General features: G+C 43.1%; 1 protein-coding gene across 2 annotated transcripts in view; it reads right to left on the reverse strand.

Annotated features, from left to right (window-relative positions):
• unc-119 (unc-119 lipid binding chaperone) overlaps positions 1 to 11,357 on the reverse strand; it is a 194,893-nt gene extending 183,536 nt beyond the window's left edge. For both annotated transcript variants that reach the window (XM_070097598.1, XM_070097597.1), the window contains exon 1: positions 11,143 to 11,357. In XM_070097598.1, coding sequence (XP_069953699.1) covers positions 11,143 to 11,230 — 88 coding nt within the window. In that variant the 5' untranslated portion in view covers positions 11,231 to 11,357. The remainder of the gene's footprint in view (positions 1 to 11,142) is intronic.
• Between the last annotated feature and the right edge of the window lie 1,143 nt (positions 11,358 to 12,500).

The raw sequence follows: 12,500 nt of genomic DNA on the forward strand, positions 1-12,500 counted from the left end.
CATTACAAATTTAACTAATTATGTATTACTTATTTGCTTAAAATCATTTGTTCGTGGATGCATTAGTATGTGTGTGTATATATATATATATATATATATATATATATATATATATATATATATATATATATATATATATATATATATATATATATATATATATATATAAAAAATGTCAACAAAAGTTGTTACACCAGAACTTTTGTAAGCAAACTGACCAAATAAATCACGATACTTTTCACATTTTTTGAGCAATTATTCAACAGTTTTGTTGCACCAGTTCCATTTCTGGTTTGGGAATAACGAGTTTTGTTATACTGTATTGCCTGCACCTAGAAAAAATAGCATTACAGGATGCTCTGTTTTAAAATTATAATATATATATATATATATATATATATATATATATATATATATATATATATATATATATATATATATATATATATATATATATATATATAAACGAATATCAAATGAATAAAGAAGAATGGGCGGGGATCTGAACCGTGGTCCGTGCTTATAACAGGTCCAAAGGTGCAACCACTCAACCAAAGAGATACAATACTATGACTCCACAACCAGCACTTATGTGACATAGTTGTGTCACCGCCTTATTCTGGGTTTATGGTCAATCGTCTATAAAGGATTCCAATGGAAATAAAGGACCCCCACATATATTACTATGTATGATAATCTATGTAACTGTAGTTGTGTCTATGCACCTGAATAAACTTTACTTATGGCTTTGATGGGTATGAGAATAGATGTAGCAAAAATGCTTCTGGAGCTGTGGGATAAGACAGTAGGGTTATAGTTGATGCTGGTGATACAACTATTTCACAGAAGTGCTGCGTGTAAAATGTGTGTGTGTACTCACCTAATTGTACTCACCTAATTGTGGTTGCAGGGGTCGAGACTCAGCTCCTGGCCCCGCCTCTTCACTGATCGCTACTAGGTCCTCTGTCTCTCTGCTTCCTGAGCTTTGTCATACCTCTTCTTAAAACTATGTATGGTTCCTGCCTCCACTACTTCACTTGCTAGGCTCTTCCACTTGCTGACAACTCTATGACTGAAGAAATACTTCCTAACGTCCCTGTGACTCGTCTGAGTCTTCAGCTTCCAGTTGTGACCCCTTGTTTCTGTGTCCCCTCTCTGGAACATCCTGTCTCTGTCCACCTTGTCTATTCCCCGCAGTATCTTGTATGTCGTTATCATGTCTTCCCTGACCCTTCTGTCCTCCAGTGTCGTCAGTCCGATTTCCCTCAACCTTTCCTCGTACGACATTCCCCTGAGCTCTGGGACTAGCCTTGTTGCAAACCTTTGTACTTTCTCTAACTTCTTGACGTGCTTGACCAGGTGTGGGTTCCAGACTGGTGCTGCATACTCCAGTATGGGCCTAACATACACAGTGTACAGTGTCTTGAACGATTCCTTATTAAGGTATCGGAACGCTATTCTCAGGTTTGCCAGGCGCCCGTATGCTGCAGCAGTTATTTGGTTGATGTGTACCTCCGGTGATGTGCTCTGTGTTATGGTCACCCCAAGGTCTTTCTCCCTGGGTGAGGTCTGTAGTCTTTGTCCACCTAGCCTATACTCTGTCTGCGGTCTTCTTTGCCCCTCCCAAATCTTCATGTCTTTGCATTTGACTGGATTGATTTCGAGAAGCCAGTTACTGGACCACATGTCCAGCCTGTCCAGGTCTCTTTGCAGTCCTGCCTCATCCTCATCCGATTTAATTCTTCTCTTCAACTTCACATCAGGGACACTTCGGAGTCTATTCCTTCCGTCATGTCGTTCACATATATCAAAAATAGCACTGGTCCTAGAACTGACCCCTGTGGGACCCCGCTCGTAACAGGCGCCCACTGTGATACCTCTTCACGTACCATGACTCGTTGCTTCCTCCCTGTCAGGTATTCTCTGATCCATTGCAGTGCCCTCCCTGTTACATGCGCCTGATCCTCCAGCTTCTGCACTAATCTCTTGTGGGGAACTGTGTCAAAGGCCTTCCTTCAGTCTAGGAAAACGCAATCTACCCACCCCTCTCTCTCGTGTCTTACTTCTGTTACCTTGTCATAAAACTCCAGGAGGTTTGTGATACACGATTTGCCTTCCATGAACCCATGCTGGTTTTCATTTATATTCTTGTTCCTTTCCAGGTGTTCGACCACTCTCCTCCTGATAATCTTCTCCATGACTTTGCACACAATACATGTCAGAGACACAGGTCTGTAGTTTAGAACCTCGTTTCTGTTTCCTTTCTTAAATATGGGGACTACATTAGCTGTCTTCCATTTCTCAGGTAGTTGCCCAGTTTCAAGGGATGTGTTGAAGATTGTGGTTAGAGGCACGCACAGCATCTCTGCTACTTCTCTAAGGACCCATGGGGAGATGTTGTCCGGTCCCATCGCCTTTGAGGTGTCAAGGTCACTTAGGAGCTTCTTCACCTCCTCCTCGGTTGTTCGTATGTCATCCAACACTTGTTGTTATGTTCCCTCTTGATGTTCCCTTCTGTGCTGTCTTCCCACAGCCCTTCCTGTCTCTACTGTAAAAACTTCCTTAAATCTCCTGTTCAGCTCCTCAAATACCTCCTGATCATTTCTTGTGAGTTCTCCACCTTCTGTCCTTAACCTGATCACCTGGTCTTTGACTGTTGTCTTCCTCCTGATGTGGCTTTACAACAGTTTCGGGTCAGTCTTGATTCTCGATGCTATGTCATTTTCATACTGTCGCTGGGCCTCCCTCCTTACCTGTGCATAATCATTCCTGGCTCTGCGACTGATCTCCCTATTTTCGTGTGTTCTCTGCCTTCTGTACTTTTTCCATTCTCTATTACATTTTGTTTTTGCCTCCTTACACCGTCGGGTAAACCAGGGGCTCGTTCTGGTCTTCCCGTTGTTACTGTTGCCCTTGGGAATAAACCTTTCCACTGCCTCCTTGCATTTTGTTGTTACATATTCCATCATTTCATTTACTGGCTTTCCTGCCAGTTCTCTGTCCCACTGGACCTCCCGCAGGAAGTTCTTCAACCCTATGTAGTCCCCTCTTTTATAGTCAGGCTTTTCCCATTCAACTCCTGTTATTCTCTCCACTTGCAGCTCTACTATGTATTCAAAGCACAGAACCACGTGGTCGCTAGCTCCTAGGGGACTCTCATACTTGATGTCATCAATGTCTGAGCTGCCCAGGGTGAACACAAGGTCCAATCTTGCTGGTTCATCCTCCCCTCTCACTCTGGTAGTGTCCTTAACATGTTGGTGCATGAGGTTTTCCAGCACCACGTCCAACATCCTGGCTCTCCATGTTTCGGGACCCCCATGTGGCTCCAGGTTTTCCCAGTCAATCTCCCTGTGGTTGAAATCCCCCATAACCAGCAACTTTGCTCTGCTGGAATGAGCTCTTCTTGCCACCTCAGCAAGTGTGTCCACCATTGCTCTGTTGCTCTCTTCATATTCCTCTCTTGGCCTCCTGCAGTTCTGTGGTGGATTATACATCACTGCAATGGCCACTTTGTGTTCCCCAGACTGAAGTGTACCTGCTATGTAGTCTCTTTCTCCCGTCTCATCTATGCCTTCCATTTTCTCGAATTTCCATCTGTTTTTTACGAGCAGAGCAACCTCACCTCCCCCTCTGCCCCTTCTATCTTTCCTCATGATCTGGTATCCTGGTGGGAAGATTGCATCTATTATTGTCTCTGTGAGTTTTGTTCCTGTAACTGCTATGATGTCTGGGGACTTCTCATTGATTCTTTCTTGCCATTCCTCATGTTTATTCGTTAATCCATCTGCATTTGTGTACCAAACCTTCAACTTCTGTTCTAATACTGTAACTGTGGTGCGGGGGGTGGAAACAGAGGGATCGGTGTGTGATGGTTGGTTTGGATTGTTCAGTTGCCTTGGGGGTGTCGTGGCTGGAGTCCTTCTGCAGGTGTTTCTGGGGGGTGCGCTTGTCCTTCCATTTGATCCTGGGTTATTCTGCTCTCCTTTTTCATTTCCTCCCATTTCTCCTTTCGTTTTTGAACTCTCTCTTTCATTGTCTTCCTTTCGTCATGTGTTCTGTCTCGATCGAGGTACTCCGGAACTCCTGCTTGCCTCTCAGCCGTGCTTTCTCCTGCAGGATCATGGTTCGGGTTGATTCTGCCTTGAAAATCACTTTGAGAGGACGATTCCTTTTCTTTGTGAACCACCCAATTCTCCGAAAATTTGCCACCTGGGTCATGTCCCCCTCGCCTATCACCTTCATGATGTCTTCAATCGCTTTTTTCTCCTCCTGCTTTCTTTCATCATAAGTTTCCCCTTTAGCTTCGTCTAGCCCATAGACAAACACGGATCTCTCCCTTTCCACCTCCCACTGTGACTCCCATTGCATCCTCTGATGTGTTTTAGTTCCTTCCTGTGGAGTGTTCCTTCCTTCAGTCCCTTCCCTAGTTATGGCCCCTATGCTTCTTTGTTTGTCCTTCCTGCTCACCTGTTCCTGGCCCCCACAGGTATCTGGTAAGGTCCTTGCACATGTCCTAGTTCCTTCAATGTCTTCCAACCTCTCATTCTGTCCTAGTGTGCTCCCTGTCTTTGTTTTGGCCCCATGTGGGTTTGACAGGACCTCTGCATACAGTTTAGTTTCCATGCCCCCTTCAGACCTGTTGTATGTGTCTGATGTAGCCATTGCCGATGCTACTTCTGTAATATCTTTGTCTCTGTGCTGTTTCAGATGTCTCAGCTCCTCTTCTAATCTCTCTATCTTGATTTCTGCTGCTGTGGCCTGTTGCTTCCACCTTCTGCATTCTGCTGCTAACCATTCTTCCATCTTCCTTTCCAGCTCATCTAGTCTCCTTCCCCAGTCTTCCTCCCTTTTTTTGAGCTCTACCTTCCATTCCTCCCTCCCAGATTCGTCCTTGGAGCCCCTTGTCCTCATCCTGGATCTAGGTTTCCCCGTTGCTCCACAGAAGGGGGGACGGGTGGTTAGGGGGAGGGGAATAGATGGTTAGGAGGAGAGGGGATGGATGGTTGTTGGGGAGGGGGAGGATGGTTATTGGAGGGGTAGAGATAGTTGTGGGAGGGGGTTAGATGGTTTGAGGGAGAGAGGGAATGGATGGTTATGGGGGAGGGGGAGGATGGTTATTGGAGGGAGGGAGGTAGTTGGGGGGGTTAGACGGTTTGGGGAGGGGTTAGGTGGTTTGGGGGTGGGGTAGGTGGCTAAAGTGAGGTGGTTAGGGAAGGGGGAGAGGTGGTTAGGGGAGGGGGGGGTACGTGTTTGTGTCAAGTGGTGGAGGGTGTGTGTGGGTGTGTGTGTGTGGTGCATGTGTGTGTGTGTATGTGTGGTGTGGTGTGTGTGTGTGGTGTGTGTGTGTGGTGTGTGTGTGTGGTGGGTGGGTGTGTGTGGTGTGTGGGTGTGGTGTGTGTGTGTGGTGTGTGGGTGGGGTGTGTGTGTGTGGTTTGTGTGTGGTGTGTGTGTGGTGTGTGTGTTGTGTGTGTGTGTGTGTGTGTGGGGTGTGTATGTGTGGTGTGTGTGTGTGTGTGGTGTATGTGTGTGTGGTGTGTGTGTGTGTGGTGTGTGTGTGTGGTGTGTGTGGTGTGTGTGTGTGTGGTGTGTGTGTGTGTGTGTGTGGTGTGTGTGTGTGGTGTGTGTGTGGTGTGTGTGTGTGGTGTGTGTGTGGTGTGTGTGTGGTGTGTGTGTGTGTGGTGTGTGTAGTGTGTGTGTGTGGTGTGTGTGTGTACATGTGTGTGTGTGTATATATATGTGTGTGTGTGTGTGTGTGTGTGTGTATGTACTCACCTAGTTGAGGTTGTGGGGGTCGAGTCCGAGCTCCTGGCCCCGAGTCCGAGCTCCTGGCCCTGTGATGTATGTGTGTATGTGTGTGTATGTGTGTATGTGTGTGTGTATGTGTGTGTGTGTGTGTGAGGGAGGGAGGGTTAGGGGGGGGTAGGTGCTGTGGTTGAAAGATCCGTCGTGTAGGCACAAATTTAGTCTCCTTTATCTTTCCCAATTATGCTACTCTCTCCACTTATTGCCCTTTCTGGATTTACGTATTAATTGCTGCTGGTTATTATCATTTTCCTTGTTCACATTGAGAGAGGACTTCCTAGCTTCCTAAGTATTCTTACTGCTAATAACTACCGGTAGTAACACTGCCTGTGTGCGTGTGTGCATGTGTGTGTGTGTGAGTGTGTGTGTGTGTGAGTGTCTTGTGCAGTGTAATGACTGGCTGCAACTTCTTGTGACCTGACACAACCCTCCTGGGACTTGACCCTAGCACCGTCTTACAATGTTGCCCTTAAAAGCTTGTCCCACCTACCTTCTCACACTCGTCAACACTATATTCACTATGTCTATGTTATTTCTATTCTAATTCTGGTAATAGCTTGCAAGAGTGAGTGACCAGTATCAAACAGTATGCAAGGCCAGCCAGGGCCGTCAACATGCAAACCACAAATAGGCTAATGAACTTCCGCTGCAATGGTGCGGTGACAGTTGCCAGCTGCTGATGACGAAGTCGTCGTACGTAGGCCTTAAATCCCTATTTTGGAGATCCTTCACCCGTGATGTTTATAACCATATATTCTCATACATCCCACTTCCTCACTTCACTCTTCACTGATGATAGTATACACTTCACATTATATACACTTCACTTTATATGTATAATGGCACACAACTTGTCGTGACGTCACTTCTTCAGGCCTACCGCTGCCAATGTGGCAACAGCGCCTAAGACCCCCAACGGTTTGCGCTTTGAAATATTATGATTTCAGCTTTCCTCTCACTTTCTTTAACTAATAACTTTAATTATCACTCGTGGTATTGTTCACTGACGTTCCACTACCACTGATTACTGCTAGCTGTTATTGCACGCCTTACAACGCTAAGGATCTCGGAGCCTTGTTACCCACGCGTGTGTGTGTGTGTGTGTGTGTGTGTGTGTGTGTGTGTGTGTGTGTGTGTGTGTGTGTGTGTGTGTGTGTGTGTGTGCGTGCGCGCGTGCGAAAGCGCGCTTTTCTCTCTGGGAAATATGCATTGCACTAAATTATTACTGCTGTACCTAGGAAGAAGCGATATACCCGTACGGTGTTATACAGACTTGGGAAAGGTAGCCAATCAGGTTTGATCCAAAGAATACGAAAGGGGAGGTCCAATTCCTTTGATCACGAGCTTCTAATACTCATCTAGGTACCTCGCTACAGAGTCTGGAGTTCACGGGTCGTTCCTTTAGAATTGCGATTCTGCGTTTGTTTTGTAGTCAAGAATTTTAATGAAATGGTCACTCGCCCCAGTGACTGTGATGTGTAATATATTGTCTGAAATTAATACACATGTGCAACATCTGGGTATCTTTATTTTAGACGTTTCGCCATCCAGTGGCCTTATCAATACAAATTCTAGGACATAACTTGAAGACAGTTCTACTGTCTTCAAGTTATGTCCTAGAATTTGTATTGATAAAGCCACTGGATGGCGAAACGTCTACAATAAAGATACCCAGATGTTGCACATGTGTCTTACTCTCATCTTGTCGGTATTATATACCATTCGTACACAAATTGTCAGACACTGCAACATCATGGAATCTTAATTCTGAGGACATGTACATAACCTTCACGGCTACGACAACTACTACTACAACTAACCCATCTCTTTGGGAAGGACCTACTTCCACTGGGGAATCCCGCCTACCAGTGACTATGCCCTAGTCTGCTACACCTGACGTTACTATATAAGCGCCAGGCTCCTTTCTTCTGCTTCAGAATCTCCACGACTATGGTGCTCTTCGCACCTACTCCTAGGTTGAGGGACTGATTACCTCATCTTCTGTATATAGTTCTACTGTCTTCAAGTTATGTCCTAGAATTTGTATTGATAAAGCCACTGGATGGCGAAACGTCTACAATAAAGATACCCAGATGTTGCACATGTGTCTTAATTTCATCTTGTCGGTATTATATACCATTCTTACACAATATATTGTCTGCATGTTTCTCAGTTTTGTCCACGTTTTTCTATTTTGTCCAAATATTTCTTAGGTTTGTCCGCACTTCTTAATTTGTTCACATCTCTCACGCTTCTCAACTGTGCCCATGTTCTCCATCTGTCTACATTTCTCTTTGTCGACGTTGCTTTGTCGACGATTCTCTATTTGTCGACGTTTCCATATTTATTCACATTCCTCACGTTGTTCGATTCTCAAATTTATACACATGTTTTTCAATTTTGTCTGCACGTTTCACTAGATAAACCACTGAACAGCAGAGTTGCAGTGAGCATAATAAGGGAACACTGTATCAACATTCGCGGTCCCAGATTACTCAACATCTTACCAGAGGATATCAGAAACACTGCTGGGACAAGTGTAGAAATCTTCAAGATTAAACTGGACAAGTATCTTCACCAGATGCCGGATCAACCAGGCTGTGATGGATATGTGGGACAGCGGGGCACCAACAGCAACAACCTGACTGACTAGGCAAGCACCAGACAAGCCTGGCCCATCGCCGGGCACCGGGAGTAGAAGATTCTGGAAACTCATCAACCGTTATGTCCACATGTTTCGTTTAGGGCGATTACTGGTTTTTTTTCTTTTATTCACGAAGAGCTAATTATCTGAGGGTCTTACAGTGCCTGGGAAATGGGAAGTGATTAGTCTTGATTTAAGATGAAGATAGGTTCAGTTCCTTGGATCAAGAGCCTGTCACCAGCATCACTGCATATGGATTCCAATGGAAGTAAGTCACTAACTTTTAAGGGGCTATCCTAGGTAATTTACACCATATATGATAATTGTACTTATGTGTACTTGTACTTAAACCTACTAAACAGCAGGTCTAATGTATCTTGTGTGTAAACTCTTCTCATCCTCGTCTGTGCCTTGATGCTGAAGAGCTCCCGATTCAAGGAATTGGATCTGCCCCTCCCTTTCCTAGGATTAAGCGTGATTACCTCAAATTCCTCGTGGTTGTGGCCACGAGTCTGGCTCCCAATCTTTGTTGATCAATGTTTAGGGTCACACCTTTTGTTTCTCTCTCTATAATTTGTAGTTTAAGTGGTAGAGCTCTCGGCTCACAATAGGAAGGACCTTATTATGATAGTCTTCCGAGTATTTTGCATGTCGTTAGCATCATGTCTTCTCAGGCTCTATCCTCTGTCGTCAGGTTCAATTCCTTTAGCCTTTCCTTATAGTTCATTTTCCTAAGCTCTATGACAAGTCTCGCTTCATATCTCAGTACTTCCTCTATTATCAAATTAAACAACAAGCGCCAAACCCGTATGTATGCACTGCTTCCAGTTCCATATGTTAGTGAGGGTTCCATGCTGGGGCTGCGTACGTCAAGAGGGTTCTGACATGTATAATGTAGTCGTGAATGACTGAGATTCCTGAATTCCAAACAAGCTTTCGCTGCGGTAACCAGGAGGTTACTTGGTTAAGTTTATTTAGGTACAGGTACACCAGTACAATTATTGTACATTGTGTAAATTACCGTTCCGAGTCTAGTCTTAAATTTCAGATCTTTTTGTCTTTTCCCCAGTTTTCATAATTTTCAATTTACTTAAGTTGAATTCCAGTAACCACATGAACTAATCCTGCTCTTATATTTTTTTTATTCTCATTAATTTTACATCATCTGTAAGAAGGGCTACATCTGTCTCTTCTGGTATGTCATTCACATATGCCAGAAACAGTACTGGTCACAATATCGATCCATGCTGAGCCCCTCTTCTTACACTTTCCAGTTCCGACATCTCTCCAACAAGTTTATTGTGGCACAGGTACACATAATTACAATTGTACTACGTAGTGTAAATTACCTAAGATAACCCATAACCCAAGTCTGACAAAGTGACTTATTTCCATTGGGGTCCTTGTAATATTTTATTTAGACTTCAAAATTTAAAACAGCTAAGTAACTCAACTGTGTGAAAATCAATTACAATAAAAGAAGATATGTTAGGAATAAGGTGGAATTTATTACATTAACATTTGAGAGATGATTAGGTCACAATAATAGGTACATGAATGTCAGCTATACAAGAAATCACTCCCCTCCCTTTCTGTAGTTTCATTCATTAGGTACCTTCCAGCTCTCTTCCAGAACTGGTTCATTCTACGACAGGCTTTAATATGTGCAGGCAGTCCGTTCCACTCCTCTACTGCTGTACAATAAAAGGTGTTTGAAGTCTGACACCTACTGTGGGTACTACAAAGTTGTGCTCACTTCCCCTAGTACCATATTTGTTTTGGTTCCCAGCCATGACAAACTTGTGAGCAATTTTATCAACGTGTCTCCTTCCCATAAGATACTCTTTGATCCACTGTAGTGAATTCCCTGTTACTCCTACCTTCTCTTGAGTAATACAGTATCAAGCACATTTCTGCAGTCCAAGAATGTGTGTAGAGGTGTGAGACCGAGTGTTTGGCAAGCATGGATGGGTAGATGAGTGAGAAAGGGCTCATAAGTGTTTGTGTTAAGTTAGAAGGGTGTGTAAGTGGTTTGTGTGAGGGTGGAAGACCGTATAAGTATTTTTTTTTTGTGACAGTGGAATTATGTAATGGAGAGAAGTGTATCCGGGTGGGTGGATGAGAGGTATTGGTGATTGAAGGTGGATGGGTTTTTGAGTACTTGATAATACGTGGGTTTGGGTGCTTGGTAGGTGGGTTCGAGTATTTGAAAATGGGTCGGAGGGCAAGAAAGTAAGGCAGGGTTACATTATTATTATTATAATCAAAAAGAAGCGCTAAGCCACAAGGGCTATACAGCAGGCAGGGTTACAAACTGTCCTCATTTAGTGAAGGGTTTCCCTATGACAATCAATATCTTACTACAGATGTTCCTTCACGTTCCCAGTGCCAGATACCAGACTATGGCACCCACTTCCCTGGTACCTGCATGTCGATACTGTTAGATATGGATACCAAGTTGTCGTACCAATTTATGCTACAGACTTATCAGAGTCACGAGACAAAGTCCTCACCAGAAACAAAAGCCCTCGGATGCAAACCGTTGTTAAGTAAACAAACTGAAAGCTTATGAATATATTTTGGAAATTAATACGACGATATGACGTGTATCATAAGCTTTGAGCCTAATATAAAATATGTTATTATGATGGCTGACAACACGGAAGACTGTACAATTTCTTCAGTATACTTACGTGTGTCGTAGTTGGGTACATCCTTTCTTGACTTGGCCGTCCTCATCACTCCTTTCTTTTTAGTTAAATCAGCAGTTAATACACTCATAGTACTTTAACCCCGTTAAATTGATAGTTTCAACGGGAACGACCTCACTACCCTCACCTCTAAACCAGCGGGGATGGATAACTGAATGAGGTATTTACAAGGAGCCAAACACCTGTCAAATTCAGACTGTCTGGATGCACGCACCGGGAGAGAAAACTCTGAGGCATCGCATCAGCAGCATCCAGCACACTTAAAAAAGAGTCGATTCGACTTTCTGTTACATTTGCAGGATCTGAAGCTTTACCCAGCTGGAGTCTGGCGTCGCGCGCGCCATCTGCTGACACATTCACAGCTCGGGATCAATACCTTCCGACGTCTATACTTAGCGAAACTAGGCTGGCTGTTTACCGTCTGTCGTCAACTTTCGCTCATGGTATCTTGAATGCTCGAAACAGCCTTGTCGAACGTCACTAACGAGGGAAGTAATGACCTGTGTTTATGTTGTTAAAGCCCAGCGTCCGTATTACAGTTCTCAGTTTGTATAAACCTGGAGGAAGGCGCCTCACTACGTCTGATCACCCACAAAACCAGCCGCATCTTATTGAAAAAATGGATTGACGTCAATTTTCGATGTGTCCATGTGCTTGACTACAAAAAAATATTACTAAGTTTACTAAGTAATATTAACACATTCATTTAAAGTATACTTTAATAATGAAAGTGTTAATACACTAAGGAGGGAATATAGTTATAACCGCTAAAAGTCAATCAATACATGGGATGCATTTTGTGGTACTTCCAACACAACTCAAAAACAATCATCTTCAGAATTCATTTTTTTTTTTTTGCATAACATAATGTGTGGTTTACATATTGTAAAATGTTTCTAAGCACAAAGAAAGCCACCAGCATAAGCATTTAGGTGTTTCGTAATACAAAAATACTCTTTAATGTTTAGAATTTTTTTAAATCTATCAGAAAAACAAAAAATGTTCTACAGGTGGTATCATATATATATATGTATATATATATATATATATATATATATATATATATATATATATATATATATATATATATATATATATATATATATATATATATATATATATGTCGTGCCGAATAGGCAGAACTTGCGATCTTGGCTTAAATAGCAACGCTCATCTTGCCATATAGGACAATCGAAAATTTGTGTATGCAATAATTTCGCCAAAATCATTCTGAACCTAACGAAAAAAAAAATATTTCACTGTGTTTGTTTAGTATTAAATTACTATCAGCAAATCTAAAATATATTTAGTTGGGTTAGGCTAAAATAAATTGTTCTTGT

Source organism: Cherax quadricarinatus, chromosome 58 (genome assembly GCF_038502225.1).
Source record: "Cherax quadricarinatus isolate ZL_2023a chromosome 58, ASM3850222v1, whole genome shotgun sequence".
Lineage (NCBI taxonomy): Eukaryota > Metazoa > Arthropoda > Malacostraca > Decapoda > Parastacidae > Cherax > Cherax quadricarinatus.